The sequence below is a fragment of the Onychomys torridus genome, chromosome 9 (assembly GCF_903995425.1).
Source record: "Onychomys torridus chromosome 9, mOncTor1.1, whole genome shotgun sequence".
NCBI lineage: Eukaryota > Metazoa > Chordata > Mammalia > Rodentia > Cricetidae > Onychomys > Onychomys torridus.
Genome location: NC_050451.1, coordinates 66,198,292 through 66,219,950, shown reverse-complemented (window position 1 = coordinate 66,219,950; position 21,659 = coordinate 66,198,292). Strand labels below are relative to the sequence as shown.

Genomic DNA, 21,659 nt, shown 5'->3' with positions numbered 1-21,659 from the left:
TGTTAATAAGGCCTACTGTTCCTGGGATCTTAGTGGAGCTCAGAAAAAAAGGGTGGTTTTGTTAGCTGGTCAGAATCCTTTAGGTTTATATCAGGGAGAGACTTAAAGCAGTTCCAGCATGGAGAGGGATCTAGGGGATCTCTTTCTTCCATGTCCCATTGTTTTGCTTGTTGTTTCATCCTGCTCAGTGTGACAGTAGACAGACGCTCAGCTCTCTTGTTAAACACCTGAAGATTTAGAGGAAGAGAGGAAGACACCCCACACACACACCCCCACACACACACAGTGTTGTAGCATTATGCACACATCACAAGGGAGAAGGTTAGAAATCTTTTTTTAAAGCTCCTCAGATTTACTATTTCCCGTGAACAAGTTAAAGAAGTTGAAAGCTTTAAAAAATCTTAGAAAAATATTATTTAATATACTTAATGAAAGAGCTTGCATTATATACCATGACATACTGATGTAATAACAGGAGATAACAAAAAGGAGAGATTACAACCATGTGTTCTTGGAAATGACCCAGAACAATTTTTATCTACTCTGTGACATAATCTAAGAATTGGAAGTGTCAGATTCGTAGACTTGAGACCCGTTAGCAATTAGTAGTACCTTTCCTTTATTGTCCTAAGAAACATTCTTGGCTCAAAGATCTAGAAAGCTCTATAGGGAATTAGACACAATTATAGGGAATAAGAGTAAAGAAAACCAATTGCGTTTTGCTAGACATATCTTTTGTTTTGAGGGCATTTATAACATTTAAGAGATCTTTTAATTCATCTGTATCTTTAGTCCTACCCTTGTGCCCGGTATGTAACTGATAGCAAGATTAAATATTTAAATATGGATTTCATTGTACCCAATAGATGAATCAAAAGTAAGCCTGAAAGAGGACATAGCTTGGTGTAGAACACTACCGAGCATGTGTGAGGCTCAGGGCTTGAACACAGAAGTCTGTATTAGTTAGGTTCTTTGGAGAAAGAGAACAAAGTAATATATGTATTTATTTTAAGAAATTGGTGTCTATTTTGTGACTAGCAAGTCTAAATTTATAGGACAGGACCCAGGCAGAAAATTTGAAGATAGGAGTTCAGTTTTTGTTTGTTCTTTGTTTTATGTTCTTCTGCCAGGAGTTGAACCCGAGACGTTGGTGAACCTACAGCCTGGAGCTGCCTCCAGCTCTACCTTACCACCTAAGGCCTGATTTTTCCTCAAGGAAACCTTCAACTTTGTTTTTAATGCCTTTCAGTTGATTGGTTGAGGCCTTCATAGATTATCAGATAGTCTTTAACTGACAAGAAGTGTTGACCGCATCTACAGAACACCTCCACAACAGTTCCAGGTGTTGGAGTCTAGCCAGGTCAACCCATGAAACGCCCATCGCTGTGTATTTGGGTTAAGGAAGAACCTGAAGCAGATTTGCAGCGTGGTTGACGAACCTGCCACACACAGCTTGTGTCTCTCTGAGGCTTCCAGGACTGGTCTGCTGCTAGAGCAAGACCTTCCATGCATACATTTATTCACATTATAGTTTAATGTGAGCAAAGAGCTTTCCATGTAACAGGAGAAAGTGCAGGCAAAACTCACAACATTATTTTGAATAAAGCCAAAGTAGTATTTAAAAGATTATTCCCCAAGAAATCATTATGTAGAAGAGCTTTGAGTTTGGAGAAATTTCATTCATTATACTGAGGAGTGGAATACAACTCACTTGGGGTGAGCCTAAGAGTGGTTTCCTGTCTTTGACTTTTAATTTGTGTTACGGTGTTTTGTGCCCCCCCCCAATTATTCATTAGTATTATTGTAGAATTTAAAATTTGCCTTTGATTTAAGGAAATTGAGTGGCTTAAAGCTGATCAAATAGAACTAGGCCCTAGCTTTGCCTTTCCTTGAGACAGAAGGGAGGCGGGCGCATGGGCTCACTGTGGAAGTGAACCATATTGCTAAAGGCTGAGTGAGTAGGTTAATGTGGGTTAGCCAGTTTAGACTTGAAATTCATGCAGCATGAAGCTTTCAGGTAAGATAGTTGTAAAAGTTCTCTTCCAAATGTCATTTTATCGTTTTTTGTGTGTGAATATAAACACCCTCCCCTCCTTTTTAGTTTTGGGATGGTAGAGATGGAACCCAGGGCTACCATAGTAACACAAGCTAACCTGCTACCTGCCTCTGAGATGCACTCAGCACAGGCCCCTCTTCCCTTCCTTCCTGAGGAGCACTCCTGTAACTTCCTGGAGAGCACTCCTGTAACTTCCTGAGGAGCACTCCTGTAACTTCCGTCTCTCCCCAAATCCTGCTGCTGTGTCAGCAGCCTTTGTGATTCCCTCTCTACATTTTCCCTTTTACTTGATGTTGTTGAAATTCAGAAGGCTTTCTTTGTGGAAATTGAACCAAATAATAAGACACTCTAAAACACTGAGTTCAGCAAAAGTGATTTGCTTACAATTAACCCTTGAGAATTGCATCCCTGCCAGTTAACAAAGAATGGTTTTGCTTAATCCTGCTCATTCTTATTTTCTCTCTCAACCAAGTGTTAATGAATTCCTATACAATGTGTCTTATTTATTCATCGTGGTTTTTGCAAGTAAGCCCAAAGAGAGCTCATCAGATTTCCTACTGGAAAGCTCTTAGTCTGACCCCTCAGCGAAAGGCATTTCATTTTTGTAGTTGTTCAAGACAGCAACTTTGACATTCTAGATTTTTCTCTCATAGACCACATACAGTACCGCAAAATCTTTTTACCTTCAAAATACAGAAATCTAGAAGTTTACCATTTTCATCACTAATCACCCATTATTTTTTCTTGGACTATTTAAAAATACTTGTAATTTGTTTCTGTGCCTCTGTGTTTGACCCTGTGTAGCTTCTGCCATTTTTTTTCAGCATGACAATTGGAGATCCTTAGAATTCTCTGACACTGTCAGGCCTCTGTTGGGAACAGTGATGTCTCTGTCACTTACAGCAAAGCTGAAGTCCTCATGTTCCCTGTAAGGCCCTCCATGGGGTGTCCAGCCTGTGGGCTACATGCAGCTTGGCCCGATACAAAATTATAAACTGACTTAAATTGTAAGGTTTTTTTGTTTTTGTTGTTCTGTAACTTGATTACATGGTGCTTGAATGTGAACTTTGCTGACACTATCTTGTCACAATGTCAAAAGGTTGGAACATGGGCATGACACTTGACCTCTCTAACTTGATTCCTTATTCATTTGTCCTGTGCCTGCTGGCTGGCCTGTTTGCTCCTCACCAGCCCTTGCCTCTTTCAGCAGGAGGATCTCTGAGTTCAAGGCCAGTCTACAGAGCAAGTTCCAGGACAGCCAGAACTACACATAGAGAATCCCTGTCTCGAAAAATCAAAGGAAAAAAGAAAAGAAAGAAAATTATCCAATAAAGCAAGCAGCATATATAATCTCATAGGTAGCTTAGATTTTCAAGTTATATTCTTCATAATAGCTCTTGAAGGAAATGTATTTGGTGTAATTATCATTGTCGTTAAGGTGATTTACTTTCACAGACTCGTGTGCACAGCTATAAATGGTGTTTCTCCTCTGCAGGGAAGGAGGCTGATAGCTGTAGGACTTGGTGTTGCAACTGTTGCCTTTGCAGGTATGTTGTTTCAGTTTTCAGACATAATGCATTCCCACTTGCCCACCGACAACAGTTCCTCAGCAGTGGTCAGTCAAGCAGAATATAGATAAGAAATTTCTTATAATAAAGAAAATTAGTGGTCAATGAGCTAAGACACCTGGCTGCATAATGGTTGATATTCCTGACATGCTCTTTTCCAGTTTTATTTATAGTGTCCAACGATAAGAAATTTGTAGCATGGGCTGATGAGATGGCTCAGTGGCTAAAGCACTTGCTACGGAAGCCTAAAGATCCAAGTTCAGACGCCCCAAACACATGCAGAGGTGTGACACAGTAGCTCATGTAAGTGCAGTGCACAGTGGAAGGCTGAGACGAGAGCAACAACCCTGGAAGTCCTGGACCAGCTAGCGTGGAGTGTACGTCAGTTAACAGTAGAAAGACTGTCTCAAACCAGGTCAAAACTGAGGCCCAGCGTCCTAGTTAGCCTCTGACTGTGTTGTGCCCACTGTGGTACACAGTAAATAGAGCCTGCTGGAGAGATGGCCCAGCAGTTTAGAGCACTTGCTGTTCTTCCCGAGGACCAGAGTTCAGTTCCTAGCACCCATATCAGGCACTTCATAGCTGCCTCTAATGCCACCTCCAGATGAGTCAATTCTTTCTTTGGCTTTTTCAGACAACTGTCCACAAATACACATGCATACACCTAAATAAATACTAAAGTAAATCTTAAAAAGACAAAAATAAAACAAAAACAAACAAAACCTGGCCAGGGGTGAATAGATTAGATGGCAGATGACAGCTTTAGAGAGTCAGTTCTCTTTCTACCACAGAGGTTCCCAGGACGGAAGTCAGGTTGTCAGGCTGGAATAACAAGTACTTTTACCCCCATAGCCATCTCTGGTCCTAAAATCTTTAAAACAGTACAATATAGGTGATGGAGGTTCCTTTATGCTCTCATATTTATATGGACTCAAACATTTCAAGCTCTCATTTCCTTCTGATGAACATAGTTATTCCTTGACTACTTAGTTATCTTCTAACAGGTTGATATAGTTTGTTTGTTTATAAACTGAGGAGAATTTAATTCAGTGCCACAATTATCTTATTAGAAAAGGTAGTTTTAAAGATACTTATTCAGTCATTTATTTACAACATTAAATTACATAGCTATTCCCTAACTAAATGTTAATCTGAGAATATTTCCTTGTGTTAGTTTTATTTACTGTTGCTTTGATAAAATACCTTGATAAACAGCTTAGGGAAGGGAGGGTTAGTTTTAGCTCACAATTCCAGTTACAGTTACTATAACAGGGAAATCAAGGTGCCAGGATCTTAATCAGCTAGTCACAACCATAGTCAAAACAGAAAGAGAATTAATTTATGCATGCTTGTCTTCGACAGTCTGTCTCCACTCTTACTCAGTTCAGGATTCTCTGCTTAGGGAATGGTGCCTCCCATAGTGGGCAGTCTTCCCACATCTGTTAACATGATGAAGACATTTTCCTACAGACAGGCCCATAGGCTAACCTGATCTAAGATGGTCCTTTATTGTTACTCTATTTATTCCCAGGTGATTTTAGACTATGTCAAGTTGATAATTAAAATTAACCATTACACCATGTTATTTAAATTTTTGTTTCTAAATCCTATGTGTTTGATTATGTTAATTGTATTTTTCTTTGAATAAAGCTACATTCTGTTGTGGTGTCATAAAATTTAGTTCTAATAGAAAATGATAGTTTATTGATTCTATGCAGTATCTAATTTTACACAGTTCTCATTTAAAACAATCAGAACTTAAAATCAACAAGACCCATGATTCAGAACCTTTAGATACTTTTGCCAGCAGGGCTTTGCACCATTCTCATGACTACAGTTAACTACTTCTGAGCTTTCATGAGAAAAAGATGATGTTTTTAAAGAAATTCTGACAGTCGTCATAAACATAAACCAATTTTAGTACTATTATAGAATAGACATAATTATAAATTCAACTGTGAGCTTTTCATTTTAATTTAGAAAAAGGTGTGTTTTGTCTCCTCTTCTCTCACACAGTGATAAAAACTTGTGTGTACATTGTATACAGAAGAAATTCATGGTACAAATTAGAATAGCAGCCCTTGCTAGAGCCAAATAAACTGAAGGAAAGAACTAGGAGAAGCTGTCCTTGCTGTGCTTCCTTGTGCTGCAGCTGGATCTAGTTTGTATCTCAGTGAATCTCCAGACATCCCCTCCGAAGCCTTCACTGTCCCTGTATGTTTGGTTTCCTGAGGCAGGAGCTTGCTTGCTGTGCCCGGTTGTGGTTTTGAAGAATTTTGAGGTGATTTGAAAGTGATGTTTTATGTATGGAATCAAGTGGTAAACTGTCTGGGAAGATCTGGTGTTGAGCTTTCACAACTTGGTGAAAGGCACAAGTAGGCAGTGTTTGTGCTGATGTCGTTCTTATGTGAAGCCCTGAGAGTGACTTCAGGATCTGGTCTGCTTTAGATTCTTACTTGTCCACACAGGGGAATATGAGCATGCTTAAGAAAGGGAAATTAAGGTAAGATTTTAGTCCTTCCAAAAACTCAGGTATGTTTTTAGAGTAGAAACTCAAGTTATGTGTCTTTAGTAAATTTATAGGAAATCTCTGGCAAAGACCAGTTTAGCAATTTTGCTTTAACATCCGTCATTTCTTGTCACAGACTTTTTGTTTGTTTGTTTGTTTTTACTATTTCTTTAAGGATAATACAAACATGTGTTTCCTATTTGGGCTTACATTTCCTAATCAAATTTAACTTTTTTGAATGATCAAATTAGAGACATTTACTCCAATATGATACTTGAAATTGTGAAAATGTAAATTTGAATCATTATTTTAATACTTTGAATTTCAATAGTAATTGTAGTCAGTAAAATATCAACTTGAAAATAATTTCCAAACTCTTTTGAAGTACCTTGGAGATAGGAGTGATGTGAAGTTTTACTGATGAGAAATCACTGGAATCTGGCAATTTCTAAATGAGAGTAAACCTTTAAATAACCAAAAAGATAAAAAAAAATAAGATTTTAGAGAAAATAAAGACTGGAAGTAAGAACAACAGATAATGAAATCTATGTATTTCATTGTTATTATCATCGTAAATGGCAATATAATTACTCACTTAGTATCATAAGTGACTATTATACAGTGTCTTGTTTTAGTCAGTTTATTGTGGAAAGAGTATTAAGGTGTTACTGTATTCTGTAACATTGTATAAGTGTACAGTATACATATAAACATTGAAAATTTCTAATTTTATTATCATGAACTAGAACTTGGTATATATGTGTTGGCTATGATAATATTAAAGTCAAAGTCTATTTAGTGTATTAGATGTTTGAAAAATAGTACGTCTTTTTAATAAAATTTGAAATAACATTTATATCAAAGAATAATGTATGATAAGCGCCTAAACAGTAATGATTGACATTAATTATGAGAAATATATTAGTATTTGTTCTATTTACTGTTTAGGTCGCTATGCATTTCAAATCTGGAAACCTCTAGAACAAGTAATCACAGAAACAGCAAAGAAGATTTCATCGCCTGTAAGTTAAATGGGGCTGTAATTAGAAAGCACTTTTAATGGTTGTTTGTTATACTTAAAAGCAACTCAGAGCATGTCTTAGGCTTCCCACCCAGAAGTCAGGAAGAAGTAGAAGTTCACCTCCTCACATCATTTATGAGTCTGTCTAGTCTATGGATTTAGTTTAAGTTTCTTGGTTGTATGATTTTTATGCATGAACTTCTATTTCTGGTTTTGACAATTGCTAGGTAACTTACTGTTTGTTTTCTTGTTTTGAAGCAGGGTATAAGCAGACTTTTCTTTCCCACCAGCCATGACCCAAATAACCATACTGAGACTTAATATTAATTATAAATGCTCAGTCAACAGCTTAGGCTTGTTTTTAGCTAGCTCTTATAACTTAAATTAACCCATCTCTATAAATCTGTGTGCTGCCTTGAGGCTTGTTTATCTCATATGCGTACTTCCCATGTTGCTCACCCTGAGTCTCATGGTGTCTCCTCATGATGCCTCATACTTCACCCTTCCTCCCAGTGTTTTGTCTGCTCCAAAAAAACCTTCTTAGGTATTGGCCAGCCAGCTCTTAATAACCAATGAAAGTAATACATTCACATTGAACAAAAGGATTATTCCATAGCACTTCCCCCTTTTTGTCTAATTAAAAAGGAAGATTTTAACTTTAACATAGTAAAATTATATACAACAGTTATCAAGTAAGAATTACAGTTGCAATATCCAATCCATTTGTAGTTGACAGATTTAAAGAAAATATTCTATTATCTGTCTTATCTGTTAGTCTAAAGTTTTATACCTAATTTACTTTTTATTATAACTAAGGAAAACTTTAAGTCTAACTATTTAGTCTTTAACTCAATCAAAGACCCCAGAAGGGTATAATGTTTCCAAGGACAGGGACATCTGGCTGCCTGGACCATTACTTAAAGTTCATCTGTAACATTGGGGCATCCAGCTTTGGCCTACAGGCCTAGTATATCTGACAGACATTTTTGAGAAGCAGGACAATTTGAAGGACTGTCTTGTCTTGTCTTAGGAAAGATTGGCAGGTGCTTTTTTTTTTTCCTTTCTCATCCTGATGGTCCAGTTTGAATAGTATGCTGTCAGCAGTTAAGGCAAGGGTAGATGTTGTTTTTGTTGTTTTATTTTTTTCCCAAGTGGATAGCTCTGGCCATAAAGAAAGCAAACTCCATATGGAGGTTCTTTGATGCCCATCATCTGCTTTTGAAGTAAATTGGTGCTATCAGGAGCAGATGTGTCTAACTGTCATGAAAATATTAGGTTATTAAACATATTAAATGCTGTGTTCTGTAGGTCTTTGAAATGTTTGAAGACTATCAATCTATTGAAATATATCTGCTTAACCTTGAAAATATACTTAATATGACTACAAGTTTGATTATTGTAGACGACTGTTAACCTGTATTTCTTAATTTTATATTTTTAAATGAATTGCAGAAGTACAATACCCCAAACAAGAGTAGAAACATACATATGGTATAGCAAAAATAACTTTAAATTTATATTACTAAACCAAAATCTACACTGATGTAAAATATTTTGAGATTATAGTTGTTTTTCGGGGTTAAAGTAGATTCAATAATCTACTAAATAATGACAAACATTCATAATCCATTGAATAACCCAAACTCACCTATACCCCATCTCTTGGGAATCTGGGCATCACTCTCTAGACTACTTCTTGTTGTTTGAGGGCATTGATATCTTTGGGGTACCTTGAGAAAATCAGGATAATTGTTAAGTCTTGACTGGAGTAGTTTGTGAGGTTGGATCATCTCAGCCAGCAGCCTTGAAACTGTTCTGGATGCAGAACTCTGAAGAAACTGCAACATAGGTTCTCTGAGATGTCTGGACCATCCGTTTTTATTAGTGCCTGGTTCCCTTGTTCTGAAAATACATAAACTTTTAAAGGAAACATTCATGTCTATATTAATACAAGTATAGATTGTTGACATGGGGCCCGCGAGATACCCCTCAGGGTGTTTCCAGCTTGCAAAGGCAAGGGATCACTTTGTCCCTTGTTGACCTACATTCCTTAGTCCAGTGTCTGCCTTTGCCACACCTTCTGCATAATCAAGAAGGGAGGGGCATTCTGTTAGGATTATTTCTTGAAAAAACATTGTTTCTAGGAATGCTCTGTTTACAATCCTTTTTTCGGTGACCTTTTTTTTTTTTACCATAATTGAAACATTTGACATTATTATTTTTCTTCAAACTCTGGAAATCACCTCTCCTCATCATGATGAGATTCAATATTGATTATCTCTCAGATTCATTCCTCCAAGGGTGCTGATCTTGCCTTTAATGGCCTAATTACCCTTTTGCATTTTGCATTAACATTTTCAAAAGCCAGAGATTCAATTATTATTTGTCTAGCTTCTGAATTTGGTATCATTCTCTTTTCTGCTGAAGTCAATCTTGGTACGAAATCAGTAAAGGTTTCTTTTGGGCCCTGTATTACTTTAGTAAATGACTCAATTTTCTTTCCTACTTCTTCACTTCTGTCCCAAGCATTCAAAGCTGCTATGTGCCATTAAGCCAGGGTGTGGTTATCATATAAAGATTGCCTTTGTGTATCAGCATAATTGCCCTCTCCAAGAAGTTGATTTTGGGAGATTTCCATACCTCTAACCTTGCTTTGTTTTTTAATGGTCTTAACCTCATCCTTCCACCAGGTCCATCATTGTAATTGGAGACCAGCCTTTAAGACTGCTGTAACCAAATCTCTCCAGTCTTGAGGGATAATTCTATTATAGGATGACCATGAGTTTAACAGATGCTTCACAAATGAGGGTACATGTTTACTTGGGACTGTGTGGCTGTGGGGCTGGGTGGGACACAGGAAAACTTCCATCTACAGATTGTGTTTTGTACACAAGTTAGCCAAAGATGATTTTTTGTTTGTTTCATGACTGAGCAGCAGGTAAAATATATATTATGTGTTTTGTAGTTTTTCTAGGTTTATTTCTTTATGTCTATAGCCAGGATTTTCAGGGGATCTTCCCTGATCAAACCTGGTCCATATCAACCTGGAATGAATACACAGCCTCTCATTTCCTATGGAAATAAAAGCATAACCTCTTCCCCAAAGTAACATATTTTTTGATTTCCATTTTGAAGTCAAGACATTTTAAAAATATATTGGTTGATTTAATCCAGTGGTTTTCATAATCCATTGTGTCTTAGCAGCTGTTGTTCCTTCCTTAGCAATCAGAAAACGCAAAGACAACACAATAACATACAGGATCCAGACTCTCTGTGTGTTTGCCATCTTTATGTGATTTTTTTTTTATTTCATTCCTTTTTAAAGGACTTGACATTGTTATTTTTAAACTTTTTTAAAAATTTTATCTATGATTGTATATACCTTTTCTCTCTCCCAAGCCTATGTATATTTTTAAACACACTGTGACCCATTTAGAGGTTTGATTTTTTTTTTTTCTTCTGGATCTGTTTTTACTGAGCACTTGTATTGTTTTTTGATTGCATGAGACAAATCTTCAACTGCTGCATCAGCTAACGACACTGTTCAGCTTAGTTTATGCCAGTAAAGCTTGGTGGTTGGTGGATAGCTTCATCCCTCAGGCAGCTTCCAGGAGATGCGTCTCTATACTGTGGCCAGCATATGAGACGTGAGACTAGGAGGCTGTGTTTGGCTCCTGTTTTGTGTGTTTAGAATCTTTTTTTAAGCTTTCTCAGGTCTTATGTGGATGTAGGTGCTCAATGTTTGGCACCAGCAAGGCCTTGTGTATCTCAGGCTGGCCTGAGCTCTTTGCTCTTCCTGCTCCATCTCCTGAGTGGTTATAGACACGCACCACCATACCTAGCCTCTTTGGGTTTTTGTTTTATGAGATAGCATCTCACTATTTAGCCAATGCTGACTTTGAACTCTCTTGGTCCTCCAGCCCCATATAGCAAGTATTGAGGCTACCACACCTGTTTTATGTTTCCCTTTTAACTACTTATTATTTACTCAATAACCATTTAGTGAGTGCCCACCATTTACCAGTCCCTGTGCTGGGAGATGAAAACAGCAACTGAGTAAAACAAACAAAGCCTCTGCCTTAGTAGAGCTTATGCACAGTGTATCTCAGCTTGAAATTTGAAACTAGTTCCTTATGTCACTGCACCTGACATAACTTTGCAAAACTCCACCACAAAATCTTATAGGACTATTTGTTGTGGAATATTATTTTAAGATGTGTTATATTCATTTATGCTATGGAATATTTGTTTAATGATGCAAAGATGTGTTGCATTCTTTTATGTTGCATTTGTCTAACTCTGTGAAGCTGTGTTACTTTACATGCCTAAAACACTTGATGATCTAATAAAGAGCTGAATGGCCAATAATAAGCCAAGAGAGAGATAAGCAGGGCTGGCAGGCAGAGGGTAGACAGAATGAGAAGAGAGGAAGGAGCGAGAAAAGAAGAAGGGAGGAGAAGGAGAAGAGGATACCAGGGGCCAGCCACACAGCCACACAGTCAGACATGGAGTAAGAAGTTAAAAAAAAAAAAAAAAGGTATATTGTAGTGGATAGCCATCCCAGCATTGGCCTGGAAGTTCCAACCCCCATTGAGGCTTCGGTAATGGTCACGCCCACAAGGCAGGGCAGGGGAGGAAGCATAAGACCAAGGATCGGGAGGAGGTCTCTCTCTTGGGTCCGGGACCCTGGACGCTGGAGGTGGACCGAGCAGAGTTCTCCAGAGAACACCGCCGGACTGCGCTATACCTTTGCCAGACCCTACAACCTACCCCTTCATTAGTAAGTTACCCCACAAAATAAACCTCCTTTTTAACTGTGTGGGGTGGCCTTAATAATTTCACCAATAGTATATTAAACAGAGAAAGGTAAAAGCCCAGAGTCAAAAGGTAGATGGGATAATTTAAGTTAAATGCTGGCTAGAAACAAGCCAAGCTAATGCTGGGTGTTGTAGAATATTATTTTAAGGTGTGTTACTTGCATTTGTTTAACATTGTGAAACTGTGTTACTGTGCCTGTCTAAAACACCTGATGGTCTAATAAGGAACTGAACAGCCAATGGCAAGGCAGGAGAAAGGATAGGCAGGGCTGGCAGGCAGAGAGAATAAATAGAAGGAGAAATCTGAGAGGAAAGAAGAGGGAGCAAGAGCAGGAGGAGGATGCACGGGGCCAGCCACCCAGCTACACAACCAGCAATGGAGTAAGAAAGTAAGGTTACAGAAGTAAGAGAAAGGGAAAAGCCCAGAGGGAAAAGGTAGACAGGACAATTTAAGTACAGGAAAGCTGGCAAGAACTAAGCCAAGCTAAGGCCGGACATTTATAATTAAGAAGGAGCCTCTGTGTGTGATTTATTTGGGAGCTGACTGGCAGGTCCCCAAAAAAGTAAAAACAAACAACAACCAGGCATTCATAAGTAAGAATAAGCCTCCATGTATTTATTTGGGAGCTGGGTAGTGGACTCAAAGAGTAAAAAAAACAACTACAACTGTTTATTCATTCAGCAGAATTCTAGATATTTTTTATTTTTATAAACTTAAGAGAAGTGCAGAATGAATGAAAACGAGAATGAAACAGCTACTGTGTGTGTGTGTGTGTGTGTGTGTGTGTGTACTGGGAGCTGGAGATATGGTTCAGCAGTTAGAGTACTGGCTGCTCTTCCAGAGGACTTGGGTATAGTTCCTAGCACCCACATGGCAGCTCACAATTGTTTGTGGCTGCAGTTCCAGGGAATCCAACACCCTCACATAGACACCACAGCAATGCATAGAAATAAATTAATGAATAAAAATAAATAAATCATTTTTTAAGAGCTACAGTGTGGATTGCAGTTTTGATCATTGTAGTGTAAGCATTGACTTTTAGAAACTAGAAGCAGATCTGGACTTGATCAGTTTCGTTTGTTAGCAAAGACATTACAGGCCTGTGGGGCTTAGTTAATGACAGCTGACAGCCCTTCCAAAGGAAGACATAATGAAAGTACTTCAGCCCATGTTCAAAAGAACTGCAAGAGAGTCTTCTAGAATCTGAGAATACATGTCTGTGATTACAGAGTGTAGGTGTGTTTTCTGCTTCCCATTTATATCTGATTTGGATAACATACTCATAGGTATATATTCAGCATTTATTCAGTTAGTATTCACTGTGTACCTGCTACATGGCAGATACTGTAGGCAGTGAAATATATTCATATACCAAGGATACTTCTCTCTAGGAGTTTATGTTTTACATTTTAGTGCAGTTAAACAATTTAAAACATGAAAGTATATCATTTCTAAAATTATCAAGTATCATTAAGAAATCCAAACCAGTGTGAGAAACAAGAATACTGGAAGAGACTGACCTCTGTCTCATCTAGGCCAGGCAAAGCCTTTTGGGAGATGTGGACAGGGACCATATGAGCATCTGAAGGAAGTGTTCTGCGTGGTAGGAGCACTGAGAGGTCCCAAGGTGTGGTGATCACCACAGCAAGGGTAATTCCAGTGGTGTCTGAAGAGAAACCAGCTCAGGCCCGGTCTCTTAGGGCCCATAGACCGTGACAGCACCTCATTTTTTTTCTGAGTACAGAAGATTTTGAACAGGGGAAAGGTCAAGACATGCATTTTTTTTTTTTTTTAGGTTATCATTTGTCCTGCCAACCGCTTAGAGTATAAAGAGTGAGCCAGAGCAAACGCTCTGGAGGTCGTTGAGAGGGAACGGTGATAGAGACGTGAGATAGAGTGATCCTCACGGAAATTGTGGCAGGGCTCATTGAGTGCATGCTGTCCTCGCCTTTCCCTGGGTGTCACTTGTAACTGGAAACACATTTAGAAAGAATTATCTTGCTTCTGTTGTGGTGATCCTCTGTAGATATATGTATATCATAAAGAGAAACCCTTAAGCTTTCTGGAGTACTGTACTAAGAAAAAGGCGTTGAGAATATTTTCACCATTGCACTGCTCAGTAGAGGCCTACAGCAGGCTAGCTAGTATTGGGTATGTTGCAAGACTTTTCTTAGGAGGGGGAAGTGATTGATGTGCCACCCTTTCCCTTGTGATGATTTTTTTTAAAAAGATAAATCTAGCTTTTTCTTTTTAAAACAAAAATGTGATTATAGTTTGTAGGGAAATAGTTTAGAATATCTTAATCCTCGTCATCTTCAAGAATAATTCTTTACATATTAACCAGTCCAGTGAAACTGAAACATGAAGTATGTATGTGCATAGCTTCTCTTCACATTAACGAGTCCCAGCTGCCTCATAAATACAGTGTTACAGGATTCGGTAACTATTCAGTTTGAACCAAGTTGGGTTACTAAAAGATCAGGGTGGCAGTTGTACTCCACTACCTGTCTCATTCACAGGCTTTCTGTTTATTGTTTTGTATACTCTCCTCCATTCCAGTCACACTGTCCTGTCCTTTCCTCTCGTGTCCAGTTCTTAATCCCGTTCCTCTTAGTCACATATTTAAAACTTACTGTGCAGGAATGCTGGCTGCAGTGACGGTTCATCCCCGTGCTTGGACGGCGAATGTTTTCACTGGTTCTCTGCTGACAAGATTTGTGTTGCCCGCAGTTAGTGCTTGTTAATTATCGACTGTGACCCTTTTCTGCTTGAAATCTAGTGGTCCCTGCTTCACAGAAGTGGATGTCTCTGCTGGGCTGCAACCTCACTGCCCCCCCCCCCATTTCCATTGTTTTGTTTGGGGTTTCAGTTACTTTGTTTCTTTAATTATTGATATCTGACTATTTTCACCAGGATTCTTAGGGAACTGTAGCTTACTTGGAGATTCTCTTTTATTCTTTCATACTGCTATGTTTTTGATTATTTCTTCCCTCTGTTAATTCTCTAGTTTTGGTTGTGTATTAGTAGATGCTGGCATCTGAGTTTGTCCTCTAGTGTCTGGCTGTTTCATCTCATTTTTGTTCCTGAGAATATTTTTCTTCTACATTCTGCAATTCTTCCACAGTTTAAAAATCACCAGGCTGGTGGTTAGCTGTGGCCATTCTTTAAAACAGTTCATCTGAATTTTATACAAGGGAAATATTTTACATTTTATTTTATTTTTAATTATGTGTATGTGTGTGGGTTTGTCCACATATGGGAGCAGGTACATAAGGAGCGCAAAAAGTGTTGGATTCCGTAGGACTGGATTTATGGGCAGATGTAAGTAGTATGGCATCAGTCCTCTGCAAGAACAGTATGTGTTCCTAACTACTGGCCATTTCTTCAGCCCCTACAAGGGAAGATTGTACTTTCTAAGAAGTCATTTTTATTTCTTCTTCATGGTGTAATGTATTTGTTTCTTCATTTTCTTAGTCAGAGGGGAAGTCACATGCTCTGGATAGTAGGCTCTGATTTAGATGAGTATAGGGAGGGCCCTCTTTGCTATAAACCTCAATACTTAAAAAAAGAAATGGCCTCTGCATTTAGTGTTTTCTTCTTGTTTCCTGGGGAGAATCTATTTTTTCCTGGTGTTTTTGTTTTTCCTGATATTTGAGATTGCTGTGGTAGCTTTTCAGTGTATGCAGTCTTTCATGTTTTTCAATATCAGTATTTGTTTAAACTTTTTGGCTTACTACTGATTTCTTATTTTCAAAGTCTGTTGTGGCTTTCTCTTATTGAAAATATTTACTTTTCATTTCTAAGGCACTTTGGGAGACAAAAGACCGTTATGATGCAGTCTGTTTTGAACTAGTGCCTTTTGCTTGCTGTTTAAAATGTATAAATGAGTACTAATTGGTTCAACAAATGCCTCATTGCTCCTATTTTAAGGTGAGAGAGTCCTGAGTCATTTATCTTCTTCAAGGCTTTTAATTTTCTGTTTATAAATTTGTCCTTTTACTTGAAGTCATCCTTTTGTGCTCTATAACTCAGATGTGAAGTTTATTGCTTCACCTAACACTGACTGATAACCATCCTCACCTAGTGGCGAACACTTGTTTTATTTGAGTTATTTTAGCCTTCCTTTGATAGCATGACACCATCATTTAATACTAATTTCAGAAAGAAATTAATGTGATTCCCATTGTTGCTTGTGTGTGCTCCTTGGATAGAATATTATTTGTACTTTCGAGGGTGTTTTCAGTAGACAGCATCATCTCTCCAGCCTCAGTGACATAATTATTACTTGTAGTAATATCGTTGTCTTAGTTAGGGTTTTTGTTGCTGTGAAGAGACACCATGACCACAGCAACTCTTATAAAGGAAAACATTTAATTGTGGTGGCTTACAGTTCAGAGGTTCAGTCCATTATCATAATGGGGGGACATGGTAGCATGGAGGCAGACATATATACTGGAGAAGGAGCTGAGAGTCCTACATCTTGCCGGCAATGGGACTGTCCACTGGGTGTGGCTTGAGCATATATGAGACCGTAAAGCCCACCTGCACAGTGACATACTTTCTCCACCAAGACAACACCTCCTAATAGTGCCACTCCTTTGGGGAGTCATTTTCTTTCCAACCACTACAATCATGTTTATGGGTCTAGACATTTCCTTTGGATTGCAGCATTTTCAGAATGAACTACAGCATCTTATCTCTTTATATTCCAAACAATTCAGTGTTGGTATATTTTATCAAGCCTTAAATATGCTTTCAGTTATTATTTAGTATTAGAAGAGGGAGATACCAAGTTATAATTTTGTGCCTGCTCATAATGCAAATAGTAGTTTAAAAATAATAGATCAGCGTATTGTACAAATATTTCTTTTTAAGATTGTCTTTCTTAGTTTGTAGAAGGCAGGATTTTCTCTGAAGAAATGTGCCTATATTTTAGTAGTTGATCAATACAAGCTTCCATTTTCTCTTGTCTGTTTTTCTGTGTGCTATCCCAGGTGTTAAGCTCCTTTCTGCAAAATGATCTTCTTTTAGAAGGTGTGATGGTTTCTGTGCAAATGTTTACTTACTTGTAGTAAAGGCAGTGTTGCAAGATAGGAAGTTCTTGCAGATGCTGGGTTTTGAGGAGACTTTTCTGTGACTCCATTTCCACTTGGTGAAAAATAAAAGTAGCACAGATACTAGTATTTGCTGTTGAGCTTAGTGACTCGTGACCGTAGAGGGAGTGACAGTTGGGGAACATCAGGTTGTCTTATGCTGAGTTAGAGTCTTAGATCTCTCTAAAGTAGATGAAGAGTCATAGGAATACCTTTTTGTCAAGAAAAAGCGTATCAGCCTGAAGCATGGATTAAGACCAAAATAAGGACCAGTGTACTGTTGTAGAAATGACTGCCGTAAACAACTCAAACAGCCAGCTTTCATTGAGGATAAGGTTTGCACCTAGGAAAGATTTTGGTCTGCTGAGAGCCTTTAAGACCATCTGGCCTTCCTCTATTAAGTATCCAGTTTTTCTCCAGCTCTGGCCTGAGGCTTACTCCCATGTTCTGTAACAGTCTCTGTGTGTGTTTGTTTTTGTAGTGGTTGGAAATGACATGACACTGGACATAGGGCATGTTACTCCTCATGGCCCTGTTAGATTAGTGAATCGGTGTCTGTGGTCAAAGACAGCCCTTACCATGTCTTACTTCCGCAGACCACCAACATGGAAGGGGAAATTGCATCTGTGCTAAGCACGTAGCACTGTTTTCTCTTGCCATCATTCCTTAAATACAGTATAGCCACTATTTATTTGCATGCCATTTACATTGTTTTAGTGATCTATGTGTGGTTTGCGGTGTACAGGAGGAGGAGGGCAGCTCATTTGCAGATATTGTGTTGTGCTTTTATATAACAGACTTGTACACCTAAGCATTTCAATACAACCAACCGGTTCTGGAAGCAATCCCTGATACATACTGTAGTCGGTGACTATAGTTACTTATTATTCATTACAAAAGTGCAGGCTTCTGCCTGGAATTGTGTATGTGTTCCAACGTATATGCCTATGTTTCTTCTAAAAGCTGAGTTCATGCACCTGTTTAGAGCTCCTGAAAATAATTGCTTTTCCTTGCTCTTTCCTGATTTCTTGTTCTCTGCTTTTTGATTTCTTGTCCCCCTCTTTGAGACAGGATGTCGTTATGTAGCCGAGGGAGCTGTGGTTTGTGTGCTCCTGCCTCCCCTTTGAAGGGCTTTGATCCCAGCTGTGCACCACCCTACCCAGCGATTCAGCTCACCTCAGTTGCTACTGTCTTTTGAGACAGGTCTCTCTTCAGCCCAGGCTGACAGCCTAGGACTTCCAGCCCTGCCTCTCCATTGACCTTCTCTTTGCTAATTAATGGAGTCAATTCTGAGATCACATTTTCTTTTACCCATCCGAAACACTTGAAATCATGTTTTACTTCCTCGCCTTTCACTTCCAGTTTTCTTCCTAGAGCCCTTTACTGATCCCTCCTCCAGTTCAGGCCTTGTGCAGACCCAGGCTCAGTCTCTGTACTTGCTCTCCTGGGGAGTCTTGCTCAGTCTATCTTCACTAAGCACCGTTCCCACTAAGGACTCTATGGGCTTTCTCTAGATTGAACTTCTTTTCCACTTGGGAATGGATAGAAGCTTCAAGTTTAATAAAGTGGAAACCATCCTCATCATATCTGTTTCTGCAACTGATAACTGCTCCATCCTTTAGCTGTCAAAAAGCAGTTTGGCAGTCCTAGGCCAAAAGTCTTAAAAGCATTTGCATGGCTTGGGCTCTCTGAGAAGCAGACTGGGCAAAAATAGGAGAGCTGTAAGTTTAGAAACAGTCTTTGGCGCAGCATCCTTCGAAGCAAGACGAGGCTAGAGGAGCAAGTTCTGTTGTAGTGCAGTCTTAACAAAGGCCTGCCCTCACAGCTACCATGCTCCATTGTGGTTAGAAGAGGGCTATGAGCATATTGTCACCCGGGAGGTGGGTACAGCGGCACCCAAGGACTCACCTTGGAGAACTGCAGCTCATTCCACCTCAGCCAGGCATTTCGGATACAGGCTGCTCTGGGAGGAGGGCATGCCTTTGACTTTGGTCTTAAATGGTCAGAGCTAGGCTGCTCAGTGAGTGCAGCCCTGTGTCTGAGTCCTTCAGGCCTTGAGGAGGGATATGGACAGTGCAGAGCTTCTGCGTCCTTCATAATTCCTCCTCTTGTCATAGTCGTCACCAAGAAAATGTGTGCTCTCCAAAGACATGAAGTCTCCGACCCTTCCCACCACATCCTCAGATCCTGCCTTCATTTACACCCCGGTGTCTTGCCAGTGTACAGTCTGTTCTTCAACTGCTCTCTTCCACCCTTGTTCTTTCTCACACTTCAGACTACACTGATTCTTCCAAAACAAAGCCAAATGATGCTGCTCCAGTGCTCTCGGTTCTCATTCCATCACTAACCAGGCCTTTCACAATCCGTTCCCATTGCTTTTTAAGACTCCTAGCTTCCTAGTTCACTCTCTAGCCACCATGGCCATTTCACTCAGTTTCCCAGCCTCTCTTGCCTTTCCTGTTTGTTACCATTACATGTTCTTCTTTCTCTGCCAGCCAGGATACAAGGCAAACAGATATCTGCATATCCATATAAGTGACTTGGTCAAGGCTATCCACTGAGAAAAGAACTTCAGTGCTTAGGGAAAGCATTGACATTTGCTGATCCCCGTCCTTCGGTTATATCTCAGTAGAGAAAATTAATGCATTGTAAAGTTGAAAACATAGGTAATGTTTTTTGTATTCATCTTGGTTAGAGTTTTATGAAAGGATCATTGTGTAGTGCATTCCCCTGCAATTTCAAGTTGATTTCTAATAAAATGCATTGCTCTTACTGTAGTGGTGTGAGGGGATTGAGGTCATGCTACCCTGTGCATGGAACTAATTATTTCTTGCTCTTTCTTTCCCGTGCAGAGCTTTTCATCCTACTATAAAGGAGGATTTGAGCAGAAAATGAGTAGGCGAGAAGCTAGTCTTATTTTAGGTGTAAGGTAAGTGCTGCATAAGTATTTGTGTTTTGTGGCCAAGATTGTCTTGAAAATTGAAGGTGGAGGGAATTACAGTAAGTTTGTGCTTATATTTTAAAATTTAAAAATAAAACCCAGAAGAGGACATAGCACATTTTTTGCCTTTTAAGGTCTGGATTAATTGAAGTTATGTATACTCTTTGCTCTTTTCAAGGAGTCCTAGGCTCCAGGTCCTAACACAAGATTCCCCACTGTGACACTGATTTCTCTCTAGACCAGTTGTCCCATAACCTCTACCTGAATACTGTGGTACACCCCCACACACCCCCACCACACACACACACCCCACACACACACACACAGAGAGAGAGAGAGAGAGAGAGAGAGAGAGAGAGAGAGAGAGAGGGAGAGAGAGAGAGATGCTTGAATACAAATAAATAAGTGCAATAATAATTTTTGAAGACTGGAATTCCTTTAGCTTAGTGCTTTATTGAAAACTAAGAGATGGGAGTTTTCCTCGTCAAAGAAAGTAGTGGTTAGCATAAATAGGCAAAGGGACCACATAAGTAGCTAACTATTTCCTTGCTTAGTTTTTACTCAGGGAACATTATTTTCCCTCAGTTTACTGACTCTGTTTACAACAGGCTCAAGAATGCTGCTCAGTTCCACACACCTCGTTTCTCCCACTTATCCCACACTCCCTTCCCCTGCCAGTCAAACATATTCCTGGGAACACTTTGAAATTCGTGGTCTGGGCAAACAAATCATTAAAATATAGCAATGATTTAGAGTTTTAATATAGCAAAACCAGAAGGGGAATAAACTGCATGTAAATGAGAATTCTCCGCCCCCATCTTCAACGCTCACCACTAAAGATGATCATTGTCTTAAAGGCAGTGGTTTTTAATTGTCATATTTGTGTACGTGAACTTTTATTCCATGCATTTTCACTTTAATCTAGTTTGATGGGCATCAGACCTCAATGTACACAATACTTAAGGTTTTGTGTAGGAAAAAAGTTACTTTTTAAAATATGCAATGTCAAGGGGCATCAGGACCATGGTGGGGAAACTTACAGATACAAGCGAACCAAGCCAGTGGGAACTCATGAATTTTGGACTGACAGCTGTGGAGCTTGCATGGAACTGGGTCCTCTGCATGGGCAAGAGAGAGTTATATAGCTTGGTCTGCTTGAGGGGCCCCTGACAGTGGGAGTAGGATCTATCTCTGGTGCATGAACTTGTGGTGATATTTTATTTGTGCTGAAAAGTGGTGATATTTTCTAAATAAAGCTTGCCTGGAGATCAAGGGGAAAAGGCCAGCCATTTTAAGTAAACAAGAAGTCAGGCAGGGCAGTGGTGGCGCACTCCTTTAATCCCAGCACTTAGGAGGCAGAGCCAGGTGGAGAGTGTGAGTTCGAGGCCACCCTGGTCTACAGAGCGAGATCTAGGACAGGCACCAAAACTACACAGAGAAACCCTGTCTCAAAAAACAAAAACAAAAACAAAAACAAAAAAAAGTCAGGCAGCGCATGCCCTTAATCATGCTATCACTTAGCAGATACACCTTTAATCCCAGTACCAACCATAGAGACCTGGAGGTCTGTACAGACAGACAGAAAGTGACAAAGCTGTGTAGGAAGAGGAAGTGAGGTAGCCGGGTTAAGAGAGTCAGTGAGGGGGCAGAACA

The 21,659-nt window shown here is 39.3% G+C and overlaps 1 protein-coding gene across 1 annotated transcript in view; it reads left to right on the top strand.

The window, feature by feature from the left end:
* Dnajc15 (DnaJ heat shock protein family (Hsp40) member C15) overlaps nt 1-21,659 on the top strand; it is a 55,598-nt gene that overhangs the window by 8,867 nt on the left and 25,072 nt on the right. Inside the window, exons 2-4 of the mRNA XM_036200075.1 lie at nt 3,552-3,603; nt 7,082-7,155; nt 19,918-19,994. Of these exons, the coding sequence (XP_036055968.1) occupies nt 3,552-3,603; nt 7,082-7,155; nt 19,918-19,994 (203 nt within the window). The remainder of the gene's footprint in view (nt 1-3,551; nt 3,604-7,081; nt 7,156-19,917; nt 19,995-21,659) is intronic.